We start from the raw sequence: 23581 nt of genomic DNA on the forward strand, positions 1-23581 counted from the left end.
CTCGCGGCAGACAAGGAATGGGGGACCACCTCATTCCTTGCAACAGGAGAGCCACGAGGTGTAACAGTCTCCGTTCCAGACGAGCCCATAAGGTACCTTTACTTTCAAAGCGTCATGTCAAGGCTCGTCTACAGTTTGCTCATGATCACTTGGAGGACTCTGAGACAGACTGGTTCAAGGTTCTCTGGTCTGATGAGATCGAGATCTTTGGTGCCAACCACACACGTGACGTTTGGAGACTGAATGGCACTGCATACGACCCCAAGAATACCATCCCTACAGTCAAGCATGGTGGTGGCAGCATCATGCTGTGGTGCTGTTTCTCAGCCAAGGGGCCTGGCCATCTGGTCCGCATCCATGGGAAGATGGATAGCACGCCCTACCTGGAGATTTTGGCCAAGAACCTCCGCTCCTCCATCAAGGATCTTAAGATGGGTCGTCATTTCATCTTCCAACAAGACAATGACCCAAAGCACACAGCCAAGAAAACCAAGGCCTGGTTCAAGAGGGAAAAAATCAAGGTGTTGCAGAGGCCTAGTCAGTCTCCTGACCTTAACTCAATTGAAAACTTGTGGAAGGAGCTCAAGATTAAAGTCTACATGAGACACCCAAAGAACCTAGATAACTTGGAGAAGATCTGCATGGAGGAGTGGGCCAAGATAACTCCAGAGACCTGTGCCGGCCTGATCAGGTCTTATAAAAGACGATTATTAGCTGTAATTGCAAACAAGGGTTATTCCACAAAATATTAAACCTAGGGGTTGAATAATAATTGACCCACACTTTTATGTTGAAAATTTATTAAAATTTAACTGAGCAACACAACTTGTTGGTTTGTAAGATTTATGCATCTGTTAATAAATCCTGCTCTTGTTTGAAGTTTGCAGGCTCTAACTTATTTGCATCTTATCAAACCTGCTAAATCTGCAGGGGCTTGAATACTACTTGTAGGCACTGTATAATGTCCCACTCCCCAGCATTTTGAAATCTTGCACCCTTTAGTGCCTTTCATGTGGCACTAAAGGGTACTTAGCCTTGCATTTAGCCAAAAAATAAGTAAATACTTATAAAAATCGATGTGGGGTCCCCTCTATTTTTTGTAGCCGGCTCGGATAAAGCAGATGGCTGCAGCCTGCAGACCACAGCTGACAGCTTCACCTTGGCTGGTAATCCAAAATAGAGGGTACCCCACACTGTTTTTTTAAATTAAATAAATAATTTAAAACAAAAAACGTGGGGTCCCCCCCCTAAATTTGATCACCAGCCAAGGTAAAGCGAACAGCTGGGGTCTGGTTTTCTCAGACTAGGGAGGTCCGCGGTTATTGGACCCTCCCCAGCCTAAGAATAGCAAGCCGCAGCTGCCCCAGAAGTGGCTCATCCATTAGATGTGCTAATCCTGGTGCTTTTCTCCAGCTCATCCTGATGCCCTGGTGCGGTGGCAAACGGGGTATGTGGGTTGATAACAGATGTGTAATGTCATCTGGCATCAAGCCCTGAGGTTACTGTTTACTGATGTCACGGCGTCTATCAAATACCCGACATCATAAACCAGTCAGTAATTTAAAAAAAATAGACAACAAATATATTTTTTTTAAAAAAAACCACTCCCCAAGACATTCCCTTTTTCACCAATTTATTGAAAAGAAAAAACAAATCCGGGTCTGGCGTAATCCAATAAGTGGGTCCGACGATGATCTATACTCACTATCCCAGTTAATGAAGAACAGAATGTTCCCCATGGGCTGGGAGAGCAGTACAGTGACCTGAGCTAACATGAATAGGTCAGCCCAGGTCACTGCAGGGCATGACCAGCGCTGACTTCAGGAGGTTAGCGAGGTACATTACCTGCGGTGATGGAAGCCTCTGCACTCCTGATGTCAGCGCTAGTGACTGAGTTAAATGACCGCCGCGTTCTCAGATCACCTCTCACGAGCGGTCTGTGATGTCACCGCTAGTCACAGTCTCGGGCCCGCCCACGAGAGGAGATGGGAGAATGCGGTGGTCAGTGACGAGCAGTGACGTCAGGAGGGCAGGACTTCATCACCGCAGGTAATAAACTTTACTAATCTCCTGATGGCAGCGCTCATCATGCCCACGGCTGCTCGCACTGCAGTGCGGGCATATGCTGATATTGCAGTGCAGGCATATGCGGACACATTGCAGTGCCGACATATGCTGACACACTGCAGTGCGGGCATATGCGGACACACTGCAGTGCGGGCAGCTGCGGGGCTGGCAGGGTGTAGGACACAGACTGCACGGGCACCCTACGGAAGTCACACGGAAGTGCTTCCGTGTGGCTTCTGGGGATTTTGCGGGCCCATTGACTTGTATTGAGTCACAGTCCATTATTACGGAACAGAATAGGACATGTTCCATAATAACGGAACAGACATATGGCATCCGATGTGCTTTTTTGTAGGATCAGATGCACACGGAAGTGCTACCGTGTACCATCCGATCCTACACAAAAGACATTGAAAAGATGGTCCTGTACGTGGGTCTGCAAAAAAACAGGAACTGAACAGGACAAACGGAACGGTCATGTGAATGAGCCCTAAGAGGTTAGTATATGCTATTTTTATTTTTCATTGATCAATGTTTCATTTAAGAAAGGGTTGTCCAAATAGCACACAAACCCCTTTAAAGGAAAATTTCTTATTACATTAAACAGTACAACTTATTTTCCACACTGTTTTTTTGTGTTTAGCAATATTTTAAGTTAACCCCTTCCCTTCGCTCCCTGGCTATTTTCCTTTTCGTTATTTCCTCCTTGTTCCAAGAGCCATCATTTTTTTAAAATTTTTCTGTCAATATAGCCATTTTAGGGCTTGTTTTCTGCAGGATCAGTTGCAATTTTAATGACCCCATTTCATTCTGCCACATATTCTACTTAAAAAAAAAGGGGGGGGATCCAAGTGTGGTGAAATTGCAAAAAAACTGCAATTCCACGATGGTTCTTAATTTGTCATGTTCACTATGTGGTAACACTGACCTGGTTGTATGATTCCCCAGGTCAGTAATAGTTTGTAGATAATAAACATGTATATTTTTACTTTTAAGTAGTGAAAAAAAATTCTGAAATTTGTCAAAAAAGACTTGCATTTTTGTTGCCATTTTACAAGACTCATAGCATCATCATTTCTTGGTATCTAGGGTTGTGTGACAGATTATTCTTTGCATCTTTAGATGATGTTTTTAATTTACCATCTTTGGATAGATGCGATGTTTTGGTTGTCTGTTATTTCATTTTATTGCTATGGTGGGGAGACCAAAAAAGCGTAATTCCGGAGATTTAATTTTTATTTTCTCTCTCTGCAACCTTTACCAATCAGATTCATTTATTTTATATTTTGATAGATTGGGCATTTCTGAACATGGCAATACCCTTTCACATGTAAAGCGCCATGGAATTGATGGCGCTATAATAATAAATAATAATAATAACACCAAATATGTTTGTTTTTTTAATTATTATATTTTTAAAAACTATTTTCTTATCTATTTTACTAGTCTCTTAAACTTGAAGTTCCCACTGTCTGATTGCGCTGCTGTTCAGAGCAATCCTTCAGCATCCCTCTGAACAGCAGAAAAGCTGATCTCCTGTGAATGCTGGCAATCAGCCAACATTAACAAAAACTCCATCATGACAGCGAAAGGGGTCATCAGCTTCTCACTGCAGGATTTAACTAGTTAACAGGTATGGGTGGATTGCTGTATACCTGTTGTATATTTGATTGCTGCATACCTGTTGATTGCTGTTTACATGTTTTACTATCAATCCTACCCACTGTGACATCTTATTAACCTTATTATATGCTGCTTGATTAAGAAATATATTTTTTTTCTTTAAGGAACCACAGTGCCAGCTCTATTAAACAGCACATCAAATCAGCTTTATCTACACTTCCAAAGTGATATCAGTGTATCAGCAGCTGGATTTCACCTGGAATATAAAAGTAAGTTGTCAAAAAAATGTAATGCCAATACAGATGTAAAGATCTTTGATAGAAACACACTTTCTAAAATTATTATTATGGACTGGCAATATTATCTCCCTAGGCAAAACAAACAGGGACTTATTAGACTCAAGAATGACCCCTCTCATGTACCTTCACATGCCTCCTTTCTTGTCTTGATTCGATGTGAAAAAATAATGGACCAATTTTTCAGCTTGGGCACAAAATCTGACAAAATCTCCATGCTGATGAATATTAATATTAACCTTTAACTAATTGTATGGGGTCCATTGAACCCCAAGCTAGTTTGTTGTCATCATATATTCACAAGCTAAGAAGATAGTTAACTATCTATTTTGGTTGCTTCCTAGCTTACGCACTTCTCCTCAGGGCATTGCAAGGTGCTCCGCTGACTACACATGCACAGGGAGGTGCTTGGGGTCCCATGTACTGGAATTTTGGTGCAAATAACTGAATTCTTTTGAAGGCAAGGCTCCATTCACTCTCTACCGTTATACATGAACCTTTAGGCAAATCTCATAATACGGTGATGATATAGTGTTTTACTAAAGTACATGTAGAGGATAATTATAGCTCAGAGTTCCAAAGAATCTTTTCAAACCAACTAGATTAATCTTTGTTTAGGGAAATTTCACAAATGCAAGTACCAAATTCTTATTTGTCTAACCATCAACCACAGTACATGTGCAACGTAACACTCCACAGTCTACGACATTTAGCTAATAGCTTATGGGGAACAGAAGGGAACATAACCCTACCTGATGAAGCCAAGTTTGGTTTACCTATGTTTCCCATTCATAATCTGTTAACAGCTTACACAGAATAGTATTTTGGTCCTAAGCATCTTTGCACACTGATGTGCATTCCAGCTTTTAATATGGTGTAAGATATGGAATTGTATTGCCAGACATAATTTTTCAACCCAATTTCAATTACTAATTGAACCTAAGCAAATACATTCACTCATTTCTATTCACAGGAAAAGTTGTTATATTGTGCAATTTATTTAATTAATTTCACAAGGGTTTTATTATGATTAGTTCTTCTGCGACATCTCTGACTTCTTATTCATTCTTAGTATTCATTTACACCAATGTCTTTGTAGAACAATATGTAATCTATTTACTTTGTACCTTAGAAAAAAAACAAAAGGACAAAATCCATATTATAACCATGATGCACACAGACATTTTTCATTGTCAGTATGTAATCTGCACTAGTTCAGACTCTTGTTTTTATGAAAAACCTTTTGCAATTACTGGAATGAAACAAAAGAGCTCTGAAGGCTATTACAGTATACAGACATTTAATTTGTATAACAGATATATATTTTTTCACCTCAAAAATGCCTTAACCTTTCTAGAGTGAATAAGGGGCTGTGCAATAACGGTATGATTAATGGGACGACAAAGGTCAAATTAACAAACCATTCTTATGTTTCATTACAAAGCTATTTTCAATTATTGTAAAATTGAATAAAATTCATTCTCTGAACTGTTTGATTTTAGTTTTTAGGAAAAGTAATCTTAATGAGAAATTTTAAAATGTAAAAATCTATACAAAATGGTATATATCTAAATTCTTTGTAAAAACGTAAATATTTATTTTGCAGTCATAATTTTGGCATAACTATAAATGCAAAAATACACCATTCACCACACTTAATACTTTATGTAGCAGCTTAATACATTAATGATAAATCTGAATAACCCAAAAGAAGTATAACAAGCCCAAATAGTAAAAATATTAATTTTTTTCAAATTAATTAAAATTGTAGAAAAAATAGGGAAGAGATCCCCCCAAAATAGTACATAAAAACAGAAAAGAAAAACAGACAGATACATGACATGTAATAAGTAGGTGAAATAATATATATCGTATGAATTAATGAGGATTTATAAATATATGGTATGTACTAGGGAAAATTTGAAGAAAACCCATATATAAATCATAAATATGTAAAATATTCAGTGTCTAAAGGAAATAATACATAGCACACCTAATAATAAGGAAGGAGGATATCAAACAAGAGGCATATCCCCTAAATACAATATATATTCAAAAAACATGGGAAAAATCAACAAAGGCCACACCATATATTTAGACCCCATTCAATTAGAGTACATCACCTAAAGTAACTAAATGAAGATGCAGGGTTTCGTCTCACTCGACGTGTGCTTTGCACTGAAATGGTTCGTCTTGGAGATACATCATTTATTTATACAATATATATTTTTTCACCTACTTGTTACATGTCAGGTGTCCGCCTGTTTTTCTTTTCTGTTTTTATATACTATTTTCTGGGGGGCTCTTCACTATTGTTTGTACAATTTTAATGAATTTGAATAAAAATAAATATTTTTACTATTTGGGCTTGTTATACTTCTTTTAGGTTATTCAAAACTATAAATGCAAACCACAAAATGTCTGCTAGCCAAATGTTTTATATTTAAGATATCAATGAAGCAATCTTATTGAGTAGTCTTAAGCTGTTTCACTTTGTGTTTTTTTTTTTTATTTTGTTTTCCATTATATGAATCTTAATAAATGAGAAATGATTGGCTTTATTTCTTTTGGTATGGTAATTTCCCTGCAGAGTCACTTAACAATATGTCACAAAAACATATTTTTTCATTTTCAAGGTGAATTTATGTTCTGCGGTACATTTTTGAACGTTGAGTACAAATAGTAAATACGCTAAATTAATTTATTTTCTATATTTTGATATATATGAAAGTTGCATATAAGAGAGACATCCAAGTAGACATTAACCTCTAAGAATATCTTTGTAAAGACATTCTATCGCCAACATCATCCAAATTATTAAAGCTTATTGTTCAGTACTAAATCAAGCAGAACCAACTTAAAATTTATGATTATGTACCAGCATCGAGGTTGAAAGTATTTTTGGTTAAATCTACACATGTTAAGACTTTCTTGCCAGGATATCATAATCCATTTTACCACTTTTAAAATAAAGATAAATAAATAAAATGTAAAATGTCACATTGCAAATCATACATTACCACAAAATGACTAGAAGTCGGTATGTGAGCATTAGTGGAAATCCTATAAAAATATTATGTTAGGCAAATAAGAACTAGCTCTTAAAATATTGTAGCTAATAATAGAGACACTCCGAGCAGGAGCAATTAGAGCCCATTGTTAGAAGTTATTTTTGTCATCCCTCCCATGGATGTAGTTTAGAGGAAAAAAAATTACTAGAAAACAGGAAATTATGAATTTATGTTCACATAATTTAAGTCTCTGGAGATTAAAAATATGCTTGCATAAAAGTGATCTGTAATACGTTTCTAAATTTTCTGCATCGGTGAACTTACAATTAGTACTCATTCCCTTCAGCAATGACTCAGAAATTTCTCAACATGAAAAAAAATAGAACAATGACCAGGTTTTGGTAGGCTTTTCATATATATTGGGTCATTGGACTTATTTTATTCAACATATTTTTAAAATTGAAAATTACTGTATATAAAACCAGCATTTGTTTAAATTTTGAATACTTTCAATTTAGCTATTCATGTCTATCAATTTATATATATATATATATATATATATATATATATATATATATATATATATATATATATATGTATATATATATATATATATATATACATATATATATTTATATAGAATAAACATCATGTCTCATTAGAATCTACATTTTGCCCTGGCACTTTCATACATTATAAGATGAACATTTTTTTGTCTCCATTTCTACCAGCATCTATTGTTTTAGGTGCATAAACGTCTTTGGTGTTTTTAGCAGTAAAATGAATGGGTCTTTTTTTCTGGAAAAAAAAGACAATAACATGAACTTAATGAATGACAGAGAGAGGACATTGCCTGCAATCACTTTCACGCATTAAAGGTTTATTCCTATCACCAAGATCTTATGCAAATATACAGTAGGCATAATAATATTAGCAAATACCTTTAAATAGAAATGTAGTATAGTTCTCCTGATGTCCCTTACCTCATGTGAAATGCAGTACAACATAGATATCAATGGTTACATCCTCTCATGCACTGACAGTTAGATGTTCATTGTCTAACCATATAGTGGTGTGAAACAGTTTTGACCCCCTTACTAAATTTTTATTCGTTTCCATGTTTGTCACATTTAAATGTTTCAGATCACCAAATAAATTTAAATATTAGACAAAGATAAAATGAGTAAACACGAAATGCAGTTTATTAATGAATGTCTTAATTATTATGGGAAGAAGAAATCCAACCTACAGGGCCCTGGGTGAAAAAGTGATTAACCCTTCCCTTAAAACATAAATTACCTGTGGTTTATCACATATTTGGGAAGCTGAGTTTAATGAGTTTATTACTGCCACACCTGTTCTCAATCAAGAAATCACTTAAATAGGACTTTCCTGGCAAAATGAAGCAGACTAAAGATCGTCAAAAGCTAGACATCATGCTGCGAGTCAAAGAAATTCAGGAAACAATTCAAAATAAAGCAATTGAGCTCCATCGGTATGGAAAAGGTCATAATGCCATTTCTAAATCTTTGGGACACCAGTGACCCACAGTGAGATTCATTATCCACAAATGGCAAAAACATGGAACAATGGTGAATCTTCCCAGAAGTGGTCGGCTGACCAAAATTACCCTTTGAGTGCAGCAATAACTCATCAAAGAGGTCACAAAAGACCCCACAATAACATCCAAAGAACTGCAGGCCTTGCTTGCCTCAGTTAAGGTTAATGTTCATGACTCTACCATAAGAAAGAGACTGAGCAAAAATGGCCTGCATGGCAGAGTTCCAAGATGAAAGCCACTGCTGACCAAAAGGAGCATAAAGGCTCGTCTCAATTTAGCCAGAAAACATCTTGATGATACCCAAGACCTTTGGGAGAATACTCTGTGGACTTACGAGACAAAAGTTGTATTTTTGGAAGGTGTATGTGCCATTATATCTGACATAGAAGTAACAGTATTTTAGGAGAGGAGCATAAAACAAACAGCAAAACATGGTGGTGGTAGTGCGATGGTCTGGGACTGTTTTACTAATTAAATTAGTAATTTTCTAAAAAGTGATAAAATATAAAAAAAATATATATACAGTATATCACATATGTGATTACAACCCTCACGTTATTTGTAAAAATGTATTATATCTTTTGTTCGGACAACATGGAAGATATGACACTTTGATACATTGCAAAAAAATAAGTATACAGCTTGCAGAGTAAGCTTAGTGTTCTTTCTAAATAACTCAGCACACAGCCATTAATGTCAAAGCTGCATGCAACACAAGTGAGTATAAAAGTGAAAATTGCCATATTATATATTATTATTATTATTGCCATATATCCAAATTATCTATTTCCTCTACCTGGTGTTGCGTGACTCATTAGTGTTACAAGGTCTCAGGTGTGATTGGGAAACAAGTGTGTTAAATTTGGTGTTATTATTCACACAATCTCTCATACTGGTCACTGGAAGTTCAAGATGGCACCTCATGGCAAATAGTTCTCTAAGGATTGGAAGAAAAGAATTGTTGCTCTACATAAAGATGGCCTAGTCTATAAGGAGATTGCCAACATTCTGAAAACGATAGGCAGCATGGTGGCCAAACCCATACAGTGGTATAACAAGAAGGGTTCAATTCAGAACAGGACTCACTGTTATGATTCAGGGACCGAGGGGGATCAAAAAATGCGGAATCCCAAAAAGGTAACAGAGTGGCTGGAAACTTAACGGACTGCAGACCTAATCCTGACACACAACTAACAGTAGCCGTGGGGCGTGCCTACGATGACCTGGATGCCTCAACAAAGCTGGTGAACTAAATAATCTCACAGATAGAAATATAAGAAAGCTAATCTGCCAAAGAGTAGTCCCCTAAGATGGATAGATAGTCCTTCACATATAAAGGCTACGGTGATATAGAAAAATACAATATAAAGCCAGAAAAGACAGATTCAGGAAAGGTAAGGCCCAAACTATCTTTATAGGAAAGGATAGGTAAGAGCAACTGTCTGCAGCTGTAATAACCCTAATATATACCAGCACTACTGATATGGAAAAATTCTGAGGTCACACAACCTCTCCCCCACCGTACCAGCACTCAGATGTTACTGGGATCCAAAAACACTAATACAGATGAGGGACTGAATTAATACCAAGCATGACAAACACAAACCTTGCAAAATCATAGAGCTAAGTATACAGACAATCCGAGCAGGGAATGATCCCATTCCCCCACGAACTCCACACAGACAAAATAGGAATCATACATTAGTATCAAAACAGAAAAAGCAACAAGAAAGTGGAAAACAAACAGCAGAGGTACAAAGACCACTTATCTGAGAGTAGTTCTGGAAGTGAGCAGATCTGGTTACAGAATGTCCTTAACACACAGGAGCAATTGACCACTGGCAAGTAACAAGAGAAAGCTACTAAGTTTAATCCCAATCTGACCCTGATTGCAAGTCTGCAGGTGTGTTACTTTCATTCTACACATCAACTGCACTGCCAGCAGTAACCACAGGAGGGAGCCCCAAACTGGAAAACGTATTCACAACATTACCCACCCCTTGAGGAGGGGTCACCGAACCCTCACCAGAACCCCCGGGTTTGTCAGGATGGGGTCGATAAAAAGCACGGATCAAGCGATCAGCATGTATGTCGGAAGCAACCACCCGAGAATTATCCTCCTGACCGTAACCTTTCCACTTGACCAAATACTGGAGCTTCCGTCTAGCAAAACAGGAATCCAAATTTTTTTCCAGTACATATTCCAGATCTGCTTCAGCCAACACAGGATCAGGAAGCGCAGCCATGGGCACTACTGATTCAATATATTTTTTCAACAAAGACTTATGAAAGACATTGTAAATTTTGAAAGTCTCTGGAAGAGCCAAACGGAAAGAGACAGGATTAATTACCCACGAAATTTTATAAGGTCCAATAAACCTTGACTTAAATTTCAGGGAAGAAACTTTCATAGGAACATGTCTGGAAGACAACCAGACCAAGTCCCCTTACCTTAAACCGGGGACCCACAGTCCTACGTCGGTTGGCAAACCGTTGGGCATTTTCCTGGGAGTGGGACAATTTAGTCACCACTTGATCCCAAATATGCTGTATTTTCTCCACTGCCGAATCAACACCCAGGCAGGCGGAAGCCTCCATCTGGCCCGAAGAATACAGAGGATGAAACCCGAAATTCCAAAAAAAAGGAGACATCAAAGTGGCTGAACTAGCTCTATTATTAAGAGCAAACTCAGCCAAGGACAAAAAAGAAACCCAGTCGTCCTGATCAGCCAACACAAAACAGCGCAAATAGGTTTCCAAAGTCTGATTTGTTCTTTCCGTCTCTCCATTGGTCTGAGGATGAAACGCAGAGGAGAAGGACAACTCAACTCCCAGCCTAGAACAAAAAGCTCTCCAGAATCTAGACACAAACTGGACTCCCCTATGGGACACAATCTTCTCAGGAATACTCTGCGAACGAATCACCTGACGAAGAAACAAAGATACCAACTTCTAAGCTGATGGCAACTTAGGCAGTGGCACCCAATTAATCATTTTGGAAAATCTATCGCAGATTACCCAAATAACCATCATCCCCTGAGAAACAGGAAGATCAGAAATAAAATCCATAGAGATGTGAGTTCATGGTCTCTTAGGTACCAGCAATGGCAATAATAGTCCCCTAGAATGAGAACAAGAAGGCTTGGATCAAGAACAGATCTCACAGGACTGCACAAAACTCCTCACATCGCGAGAAAAAGAAGGCCACCAAAAGGACCTACTCACCAAATCCCTGGTGCCAAAAATCCCAGGATGACCACCCAACACAAAACAATGAATTTCAGACATCACTATACTCCTCCATTGGTCAGGAACATACAATTTCTCTCCAGGACATCTTTCAGGTTTGTTCTCCTGAAATTCCTCAAGAGCAAGTCTCAAATCGGGTGAAATCGCAGAGAGAATCACTCCCTCATGCAGGATGGTAGCAGGCTCAGTCACATCCAGAGAATCAGCAAGAAACTCCTAGAAAGGGCATCCGCCTTAATAATCTTAGTACCAGGAATATAAGAGAACACAAAATTAAAGCGCGTGATAAACAAGGCCCATCTAGCCTGCCTAGGATTCAACCTCCTGGCAGATTCAAGATAGATCAAATACTTATGATCAGTAAGTACTACAATTTGATGTCTTGCCCCCTCCAGCCAATGTCGTCATTCTTCTAACCCACTTCATAGCCAATAATTCCTGATTCCCCACATCATAATTTCGCTCTGGTGGTGAAAATTTCCAGGAAAAAAAGGCACAGGGTCTAATTTTAGAAGTCACAGGGTGCCTTTGAGATAAGACAGCCCCAGCTCCAATCTCCAAGGCATTGATGTCCAACTGAAAAAGAATAGACACATCAGGCTGCCGCAAGACCGGAGCAGATGTAAACCTCCTTTTCAGCTCCTGAAAAGCCAAGACTGCCTCTGAGGACCAATTAACAAAATCAGCTCCCTTCTTAGTCAAATCAGTTAATGGCTTGACAATACTGGAAAAATTGCCTATGAATAGAGTTGAGCGCGGTTCGTGGTTCGTGGTTCTCCAGTTCGCGGCTCGAGTGATTTTGGGGCATGTTCTAGATCGAACTAGAACTCGAGCTTTTTGCAAAAGCTCGGTAGTTCTAGAAACGTTTGAGAACGGTTCTAGCAGCCAAAAAACAGCTAAATCATAGCTTGGTTTCTGCTGTAATAGTGTAAGTCACTCTGTGAATCAAACTATTATCACATTTCAGTGTATAGTGTGCGTGAACAGCGCCTTCAGATCACTGCTGTTTCTATAATGGCGATCGCCATTTTTTTTTTTTTTTTTTCTTGTCTTCCTTCCCTAAGTGCGCGCGTCTTGTGGGGCGGGCCAGCATGTCAGCCAATCCCAGACACACACACAGCTAAGTGGACTTTGAGCCAGAGAAGCAACGGCATGTGTGATAGGATCTGCATGTCACATGTCCCTGCATTATAAAACCGGACATTTTCTTCACGGACGCCATTATCTGCCTTCTGCGTCTTTGGTGTCAGACATCACTGTCGCAGCTCCGTCTTCCTGAGTCCTATAGCCGATACAGCTGTATGCGCTGCATACACAGCGTTAGACAGCTTAGGGAGAGCACTTTATAGCAGTCCTTTTAAGGGCTCCAACCGGCAGGGTCAGAGAGCCATAGGTGACAGGTCCTGCAAACAGCAACAGCGTCTGTGTAGCCCAGGTCAGGGATTTCCTACCTGCATTTCACCATTAGGAGGGAATAGAAAGGCAGGCTTCCATTCCTCTACCCAGAGCACCACAATCCTGCCACTGTACCCTCTTGTCCTCTGCACACTCCAACTGATAACTAAGCCATTATACTAGCAAACACTCAGTGTACCTAGTGGCATCCTATACGTGGCTATTGGACTTTGCTATAGTCCCACTAGTGCAAAGACATTTGCAGAGCGCGTCTGCCTGCATTGCACACTACAACTCATTCTAAACAAGCCATTATACTAGCAAACACTCAGTGTACCTAGTGGCATCCTATACGTGGCTATTGGACTTTGCTATAGTCCCACTAGTGCAAAGACATTTGCAGAGCGCGTCTGCCTGCATTGCACACTACAACTCATTCTAACCAAGCCATTATACTAGCAAACACTCAGTGTACCTAGTGGCATCCTATACGTGGCTATTGGACTTTGCTATAGTCCCACTAGTGCAAAGACATTTGCAGAGCGCGTCTGCCTGCATTGCACACTCCAACTCATTAAAACCAAGCCATTATACTAGCAAACACTCAGTGTACCTAGTGGCATCCTATACGTGGCTATTGGACTTTGCTATAGTCCCACTAGTGCAAAGACATTTGCAGAGCGCGTCTGCCTGCGTTGCACACTACAACTCATTCTAACCAAGCCATTATACTAGCAAACACTCAGTGTACCTAGTGGCATCCTATACGTGGCTATTGGACTTTGCTATAGTCCCACTAGTGCAAAGACATTTGCAGAGCGCGTCTGCCTGCGTTGCACACTACAACTCATTCTAACCAAGCCATTATACTAGCAAACACTCAGTGTACCTAGTGGCATCCTATACGTGGCTATTGGACTTTGCTATAGTCCCACTAGTGCAAAGACATTTGCAGAGCGCGTCTGCCTGCGTTGCACACTACAACTCATTCTAACCAAGCCATTATACTAGCAAACACTCAGTGTACCTAGTGGCATCCTATACGTGGCTATTGGACTTTGCTATAGTCCCACTAGTGCAAAGACATTTGCAGAGCGCGTCTGCCTGCGTTGCACACTACAACTCATTCTAACCAAGCCATTATACTAGCAAACACTCAGTGTACCTAGTGGCATCCTATACGTGGCTATTGGACTTTGCTATAGTCCCACTAGTGCAAAGACATTTGCAGAGCGCGTCTGCCTGCGTTGCACACTACAACTCATTCTAACCAAGCCATTATACTAGCAAACACTCAGTGTACCTAGTGGCATCCTATACGTGGCTATTGGACTTTGCTATAGTCCCACTAGTGCAAAGACATTTGCAGAGCGCGTCTGCCTGCGTTGCACACTACAACTCATTCTAACCAAGCCATTATACTAGCAAACACTCAGTGTACCTAGTGGCATCCTATACGTGGCTATTGGACTTTGCTATAGTCCCACTAGTGCAAAGACATTTGCAGAGCGCGTCTGCCTGCGTTGCACACTACAACTCATTCTAACCAAGCCATTATACTAGCAAACACTCAGTGTACCTAGTGGCATCCTATACGTGGCTATTGGACTTTGCTATAGTCCCACTAGTGCAAAGACATTTGCAGAGCGCGTCTGCCTGCGTTGCACACTACAACTCATTCTAACCAAGCCATTATACTAGCAAACACTCAGTGTACCTAGTGGCATCCTATACGTGGCTATTGGACTTTGCTATAGTCCCACTAGTGCAAAGACATTTGCAGAGCGCGTCTGCCTGCGTTGCACACTACAACTCATTCTAACCAAGCCATTATACTAGCAAACACTCAGTGTACCTAGTGGCATCCTATACGTGGCTATTGGACTTTGCTATAGTCCCACTAGTGCAAAGACATTTGCAGAGCGCGTCTGCCTGCGTTGCACACTACAACTCATTCTAACCAAGCCATTATACTAGCAAACACTCAGTGTACCTAGTGGCATCCTATACGTGGCTATTGGACTTTGCTATAGTCCCACTAGTGCAAAGACATTTGCAGAGCGCGTCTGCCTGCGTTGCACACTACAACTCATTCTAACCAAGCCATTATACTAGCAAACACTCAGTGTACCTAGTGGCATCCTATACGTGGCTATTGGACTTTGCTATAGTCCCACTAGTGCAAAGACATTTGCAGAGCGCGTCTGCCTGCGTTGCACACTACAACTCATTCTAACCAAGCCATTATACTAGCAAACACTCAGTGTACCTAGTGGCATCCTATACGTGGCTATTGGACTTTGCTATAGTCCCACTAGTGCAAAGACATTTGCAGAGCGCGTCTGCCTGCGTTGCACACTACAACTCATTCTAACCAAGCCATTATACTAGCAAACACTCAGTGTACCTAGTGGCATCCTATACGTGGCTATTGGACTTTGCTATAGTCCCACTAGTGCAAAGACATTTGCAGAGCGCGTCTGCCTGCGTTGCACACTACAACTCATTCTAACCAAGCCATTATACTAGCAAACACTCAGTGTACCTAGTGGCATCCTATACGTGGCTATTGGACTTTGCTATAGTCCCACTAGTGCAAAGACATTTGCAGAGCGCGTCTGCCTGCGTTGCACACTACAACTCATTCTAACCAAGCCATTATACTAGCAAACACTCAGTGTACCTAGTGGCATCCTATACGTGGCTATTGGACTTTGCTATAGTCCCACTAGTGCAAAGACATTTGCAGAGCGCGTCTGCCTGCGTTGCACACTACAACTCATTCTAACCAAGCCATTATACTAGCAAACACTCAGTGTACCTAGTGGCATCCTATACGTGGCTATTGGACTTTGCTATAGTCCCACTAGTGCAAAGACATTTGCAGAGCGCGTCTGCCTGCGTTGCACACTACAACTCATTCTAACCAAGCCATTATACTAGCAAACACTCAGTGTACCTAGTGGCATCCTATACGTGGCTATTGGACTTTGCTATAGTCCCACTAGTGCAAAGACATTTGCAGAGCGCGTCTGCCTGCGTTGCACACTACAACTCATTCTAACCAAGCCATTATACTAGCAAACACTCAGTGTACCTAGTGGCATCCTATACGTGGCTATTGGACTTTGCTATAGTCCCACTAGTGCAAAGACATTTGCAGAGCGCGTCTGCCTGCGTTGCACACTACAACTCATTCTAACCAAGCCATTATACTAGCAAACACTCAGTGTACCTAGTGGCATCCTATACGTGGCTATTGGACTTTGCTATAGTCCCACTAGTGCAAAGACATTTGCAGAGCGCGTCTGCCTGCGTTGCACACTACAACTCATTCTAACCAAGCCATTATACTAGCAAACACTCAGTGTACCTAGTGGCATCCTATACGTGGCTATTGGACTTTGCTATAGTCCCACTAGTGCAAAGACATTTGCAGAGCGCGTCTGCCTGCGTTGCACACTACAACTCATTCTAACCAAGCCATTATACTAGCAAACACTCAGTGTACCTAGTGGCATCCTATACGTGGCTATTGGACTTTGCTATAGTCCCACTAGTGCAAAGACATTTGCAGAGCGCGTCTGCCTGCGTTGCACACTACAACTCATTCTAACCAAGCCATTATACTAGCAAACACTCAGTGTACCTAGTGGCATCCTATACGTGGCTATTGGACTTTGCTATAGTCCCACTAGTGCAAAGACATTTGCAGAGCGCGTCTGCCTGCGTTGCACACTACAACTCATTCTAACCAAGCCATTATACTAGCAAACACTCAGTGTACCTAGTGGCATCCTATACGTGGCTATTGGACTTTGCTATAGTCCCACTAGTGCAAAGACATTTGCAGAGCGCGTCTGCCTGCGTTGCACACTACAACTCATTCTAACCAAGCCATTATACTAGCAAACACTCAGTGTACCTAGTGGCATCCTATACGTGGCTATTGGACTTTGCTATAGTCCCACTAGTGCAAAGACATTTGCAGCACGTCTGCCTGCGTTGCACACTCCAACTAATTATAACTAAGTTGCATTGTCAGGGATATTTATTCTTTATTATTCTGCTGTTAATAAAGCTAGACCACCACTGCAATCTTCACCACCTCTCAATTTTTACTACCACATTTTCAGTCCACAATCTTGTCGCAATCAACATGAGTGGCAAAATGACAGATGCTGGTGGAAAGGGGAAGAGGCGTGGTGTAAAAGGCAAAAAAGGTTTTGTCCGTGGGGAAGGTGGCAAAGCTCCATTATCATCTGCTGAAGATAGACCATCTACCAGCAAAAGTAAGATGTCTACTACTTACCGTGGACAATCCGATGTGCTCCCTTTGTTACGGACACGAACAACAGGAACAAAGGTAGATGATGGGCAAAAAAGGAAAATGCTTGAATGGATCTCAAGTGGTCCAACAAGTGCCCTCTCTGCCACTTCAAGTACCGCATCCAAAAAACACCAGTCCTCTGAGTTGTCATCCCAATCAAACTTGCTTTCTCCCAGCTCTGAAGTCTCCATCAGCCCTGCACAGTATGGTGGAACTGAGATGGCTGAGTCTGCAGAGCTGTTCAGTCACACTATAGCCTGGGAATCAGAGGTCTGCTCCCAAGCTACAGTGAGTACAGAACAGGAAATGGTCTGCAGTGATGCCCAGAACCTTTGTGACTCAGATTCAGGCCGTGAGGACCAAGTTTCTGAGCATAATGTTGACCCTTTGTCACAAACTGTAACACCTGTGGTTATAGACAATGAGGAACATACTGATGAAGATGAGACGCAGATACCCGATTGGGATGACAACTTAAATATTCGTTCAGGGCAAGAAGAGGCTCGGTCTGAGGGGGAGGGGAGTGCAAACACAACAATTGATGATGACGTTCTAGATCCCACCTACTGTCAACCCCCAGTCAGGCACTCGAGGAGGTCAACAGAGGCGGTGGAGGAGGATGCAACCGACGACGAAGTTACCTTGCGCCTTCCTGGACAGAGTCGGAGCACTGGTAGCACGTCTACAACTGCATCCTCAGCCACCACTCTGCCTATGAGCATTATTCGTGGTGGATCAACAGGTCGCATGGCCTCTAAGCCTTGCCTAGCCTGGTCCTTTTTTCACATCGAAAAAGATCGCCCAACTCATGTGATATGTAACATTTGTCATGATTCTGTTAGTAGAGGTCAAAACCTCAGCAGTTTGACAACTTCTTCCATGAATCGTCACATGACTAAATATCATAAGTCCCGGTGGGAAGCTCACCGTGCTGCAATGCGGCCTAGTGGAGCGAACCATCCACCGCCCGCCCCTTCCACTGCATCCGCGCGCTCTTCATCTTCTAGGACTGTGGGGACAGCTGCCACACCTGTTTTTCCACGCAAAACTTCCACCACTGTAACCGCAACAGGCAGTTTGCTTGTAAGGTCGTCAGTTGGTTTGGAAGGGGAAACAAGTGAGTGTGTACAGCTCTCTCAGACATCGATAGCACCAACGTTGGATGAAGGCAACATCATGTCTCCGCCTGCACTTTCCTCACAAACCTGCATTTTTCCAGGGACACCCTACTCAACACCGTCTACACACAGCAGCCAGATCTCTGTCCCTCAGATGTGGTCAAATAAAAGGCCACTTCCTCCGACCCATGACAAAGCTAAGAGGTTGACTCTATCCCTCTGTAAGCTGTTGGCTACCGAAATGCTGCCTTTCCGCCTAGTGGACACACAGGATTTTAGAGACCTTATGTCTGTCGCTGTGCCCCAGTACCAGATGCCTAGTCGCCACTACTTCTCTAAGAAAGGTGTGCCCGCGCTACACCAGCATGTCGCACACAACATCACCGCTTCCTTGAGAAACTCTGTGTGTGAACGGGTGCATTTCACCACCGATACTTGGACCAGTAAGCATGGACAGGGACGTTACATGTCGCTGACTGGGCACTGGGTAACTATGGTGATAGATGGTGAAGGGTCTGCTGCACAAGTCTTGCCGTCCCCACGACTTGTGTGTCAATCCTCTGTCTGTCCAAGTTCCGCCACTGCTTCTGCATCCTCCACCTCATCTGGGTCCTCCACCTCCGCCCCAAGCCTGCCTGGTCAGGCCACCAGCGTTCTCACTGCGCAGAAGGAATCACGCACCCCTCATTACTATGCTGGCAGCAGAGCGCAACGGCATCAGGCGGTCTTTAGCTTGACATGTCTTGGTAATAAGAGTCACACAGCTGAGGAGTTGTGGTCAGCTTTGCGGTCCGAGTTTAATAAATGGTTGTCTCCACTCAAACTGCAGCCTGGTAAGGCCGTGTGCGACAATGCTGCAAACCTGGGTGCGGCACTTCGCCTGGGCAAAGTGACACACGTACCTTGTATGGCTCACGTGTTGAACCTTGTCGTGCAGCAATTTTTAACACACTATCCCGGCCTAGATGGCCTTCTGAACAGGGCACGAAAACTGTCAGCTCACTTCCGCCGTTCAAGCGCCGCAGCAGAGCGACTTGCATCGCTCCAGAAGTCTTTCGGCCTGCCGGTTCATCGCCTGAAATGCGATGTGGCGACACGCTGGAATTCAACTCTCCACATGTTACAGCGACTGTGGCAGCACCGCAGAGCCCTGGTGCAATACGTCATGACGTATAGCCTGGGCCAACGAGATGCAGAGGTGGGGCAGATCACCCTGATGGAGTGGTCTCAGATCAAGGACCTATGCACCCTTCTGCACAGTTTCGACATGGCGACGAATATGTTTAGCTCTGACAATGCCATTATCAGCATGACGATTCCAGTCATTTACATGCTGGAGCACACGCTAAACACTATTCGGAGTCAGGGGGTGGGACAACATGAAGGGGAGGAACTACAGGAGGATTCATATGCGCAAGGGACAACAACATCACGAAGGTCCAGACGTTCATCATCACCAACGCAGCAGGCATGGGACCATGGGGGACAGGGATCGACAAGGGCGCATAGTAGCAGGCGAAATGTTGAGCAAGGTGCAGGAGAACATGAAGAAATGGAGGACGAACTGTCCATGGACATGGAAGACTCAGCGGATGAGGGAGACCTTGGTCAAATTTCAGTTGAAAGAGGTTGGGGTCAGATGTCAGAGGAAGAAAGAACGGGTAGCACCTCTATGCCACAAACACAGCATGGACTTGGTCCGCATGGCTGCGCAAGACACATGAGTGCCTTTTTGTTGCACTACCTCCAACATGACAGTCGTATTGTCAAAATTAGAAGTGATGATGACTACTGGATTGCCACACTATTAGATCCCCGGTACAAGTCCAAATTTTGTGACATAATTCCAGCCATAGAAAGGGACGCACGTATGCAGGAGTATCAGCAGAAGCTGTTACTAGATCTTAGCTCGGCTTTTCCACCAAACAACCGTGCAGGTGCAGGGAGTGAATCTCCCAGTTGTAACTTGACAAACATGGGACGGTCTCGTCATCTTCAACAGTCTACCCGTACCAGTAGGACCTTTTCTGGTGCCGGTAACAGCAATTTTATGGAATCTTTTCATAATTTTTTTAGACCCTCTTTTGCAAGGCCACCAGAGACAACAAGTCTGACACATACTCAACGGCTGGAGAGGATGATACAGGAGTATCTCCAAATGAACATCGATGCCATGACTGTGCAACTGGAGCCTTGCTCCTTTTGGGCTTCAAACATAGAAAAATGGCCAGAGCTCTCCAGTTACGCCTTGGAGATTTTGTCGTGTCCAGCTGCCAGCGTTGTCTCTGAACGTGTATTCAGTGCTGCTGGGTGTGTGCTGACAGATAAGCGCACGCGTCTGTCCAGTGACAATGTGGACAGACTGACGTTCATCAAAATAAACAAGTCATGGATCCAGAAGGAATTTACTACCCCTGTGTCATCCTGGGGAGAGTAAATGCTTGTGGATTTGGAATGTGCTTGATGCAAATCAAAACATCCTGTTTGCAACTAGGGCCCAAGTGCTGCCACTGATGTGGTGGGTGTCTGTGTGGCCCAATTTTTGGAAAAAAGGGAGACTCCGCTTGGAGTAACCCTTGCTTGCTGTGTTTTTAAAAGAAGCCAAGATGAACAGAGCTGGGATCAGGAAAGACTTTGCTACCTACCCCGGTGTCATCCTGGGGACGGATAAGAATGGCGTATTTTTGAATGTGCTTGATGCAAATCAAAACATCCTGTTTGCAACTAGGGCCCAAGTGCTGCCACTGATGGGGTGGGTGTCTGTGTGGCCCAATTTTTGGAAAAAAGGGAGACTCCGCTTGGAGTAACCCTTGCTTGCTGTGTTTTTAAAAGAAGCCAAGATGAACAGAGCTGGGATCAGGAAAGACTTTGCTACCTACCCCGGTGTCATCCTGGGGACGGATAAGAATGGCGTATTTTTGAATGTGCTTGATGCAAATCTAGCTGTGAAGTGTACAACTGGGGCACAACTGCTGCCACTGAATGGGTGGGTGTGTGTGGGGCCCAATTTTTGGAAAAAAGGGGAGACTCCGCTTGGAGTAACCCTTGCTTACATTGTTTTTAAAAGAAGCCAAGATGAACAAGTCATGGGTCAGCAAAGACTTTGCTACCTACCCCAGTGTCATCCTGGGGACGGCTAAGAATAGCGTATTTTTGAATGTGCTTGATGCAAATCAAAACATCCTGTTTGCAACTAGGGCCCAAGTGCTGCCACTGATGGGGTGGGTGTCTGTGTGGCCCAATTTTTGGAAAAAAGGGAGACTCCGCTTGGAGTAACCCTTGCTTGCTGTGTTTTTAAAAGAAGCCAAGATGAACAGAGCTGGGATCAGGAAAGACTTTGCTACCTACCCCGGTGTCATCCTGGGGACGGATAAGAATAGCGTATTTTTGAATGTGCTTGATGCAAATCAAAACATCCTGTTTGCAACTAGGGCCCAAGTGCTGCCACTGATGTGGTGGGTGTCTGTGTGGCCCAATTTTTGGAAAAAAGGGAGACTCCGCTTGGAGTAACCCTTGCTTGCTGTGTTTTTAAAAGAAGCCAAGATGAACAGAGCTGGGATCAGGAAAGACTTTGCTACCTACCCCGGTGTCATCCTGGGGACGGCTAAGAATAGCGTATTTTTGAATGTGCTTGATGCAAATCAAAACATCCTGTTTGCAACTAGGGCCCAAGTGCTGCCACTGATGTGGTGGGTGTCTGTGTGGCCCAATTTTTGGAAAAAAGGGAGACTCCGCTTGGAGTAACCCTTGCTTGCTGTGTTTTTAAAAGAAGCCAAGATGAACAGAGCTGGGATCAGGAAAGACTTTGCTACCTACCCCGGTGTCATCCTGGGGACGGATAAGAATAGCGTATTTTTGAATGTGCTTGATGCAAATCAAAACATCCTGTTTGCAACTAGGGCCCAAGTGCTGCCACTGATGGGGTGGGTGTCTGTGTGGCCCAATTTTTGGAAAAAAGGGAGACTCCGCTTGGAGTAACCCTTGCTTGCTGTGTTTTTAAAAGAAGCCAAGATGAACAGAGCTGGGATCAGGAAAGACTTTGCTACCTACCCCGGTGTCATCCTGGGGACGGATAAGAATAGCGTATTTTTGAATGTGCTTGATGCAAATCAAAACATCCTGTTTGCAACTAGGGCCGAAGTGCTGCCACTGATGGGGTGGGTGTCTGTGTGGCCCAATTTTTGGAAAAAAGGGAGACTCCGCTTGGAGTAACCCTTGCTTGCTGTGTTTTTAAAAGAAGCCAAGATGAACAGAGCTGGGATCAGGAAAGACTTTGCTACCTACCCCGGTGTCATCCTGGGGACGGATAAGAATGGCGTATTTTTGAATGTGCTTGATGCAAATCTAGCTGTGAAGTGTACAACTGGGGCACAACTGCTGCCACTGAATGGGTGGGTGTGTGTGGGGCCCAATTTTTGGAAAAAAGGGGAGACTCCGCTTGGAGTAACCCTTGCTTACATTGTTTTTAAAAGAAGCCAAGATGAACAAGTCATGGGTCAGCAAAGACTTTGCTACCTACCCCAGTGTCATCCTGGGGACGGCTAAGAATAGCGTATTTTTGAATGTGCTTGATGCAAATCAAAACATCCTGTTTGCAACTAGGGCCCAAGTGCTGCCACTGAAGGGGTGGGTATGTGTGGGGCCCAATTTTTGGAAAAAAGGGAGACTCCGCTTGGAGTAACCCTTGCTTGCTGTGTTTTTAAAAGAAGCCAAGATGAACAGAGCTGGGATCAGGAAAGACTTTGCTACCTACCCCGGTGTCATCCTGGGGACGGATAAGAATGGCGTATTTTTGAATGTGCTTGATGCAAATCTAGCTGTGAAGTGTACAACTGGGGCACAACTGCTGCCACTGAAGGGGTGGGTGTGTGGGGCCCAATTTTTGGAAAAAAGGGAGACTCCGCTTGGAGTCACCTTGCGGTGTTTTACAT

At 42.7% G+C, this 23581-nt stretch overlaps 1 protein-coding gene across 2 annotated transcripts in view; it reads left to right on the forward strand.

The window, feature by feature from the left end:
* CSMD1 (CUB and Sushi multiple domains 1) overlaps positions 1-23581 on the forward strand; it is a 2926925-nt gene that overhangs the window by 2457696 nt on the left and 445648 nt on the right. For both annotated transcript variants that reach the window (XM_075340315.1, XM_075340314.1), the window contains exon 37: positions 3855-3959. In XM_075340315.1, coding sequence (XP_075196430.1) covers positions 3855-3959 — 105 coding nt within the window. The remainder of the gene's footprint in view (positions 1-3854; positions 3960-23581) is intronic.

Source organism: Anomaloglossus baeobatrachus, chromosome 3, assembly GCF_048569485.1.
Source record: "Anomaloglossus baeobatrachus isolate aAnoBae1 chromosome 3, aAnoBae1.hap1, whole genome shotgun sequence".
NCBI classification, from domain to species: Eukaryota; Metazoa; Chordata; class Amphibia; order Anura; family Aromobatidae; genus Anomaloglossus; species Anomaloglossus baeobatrachus.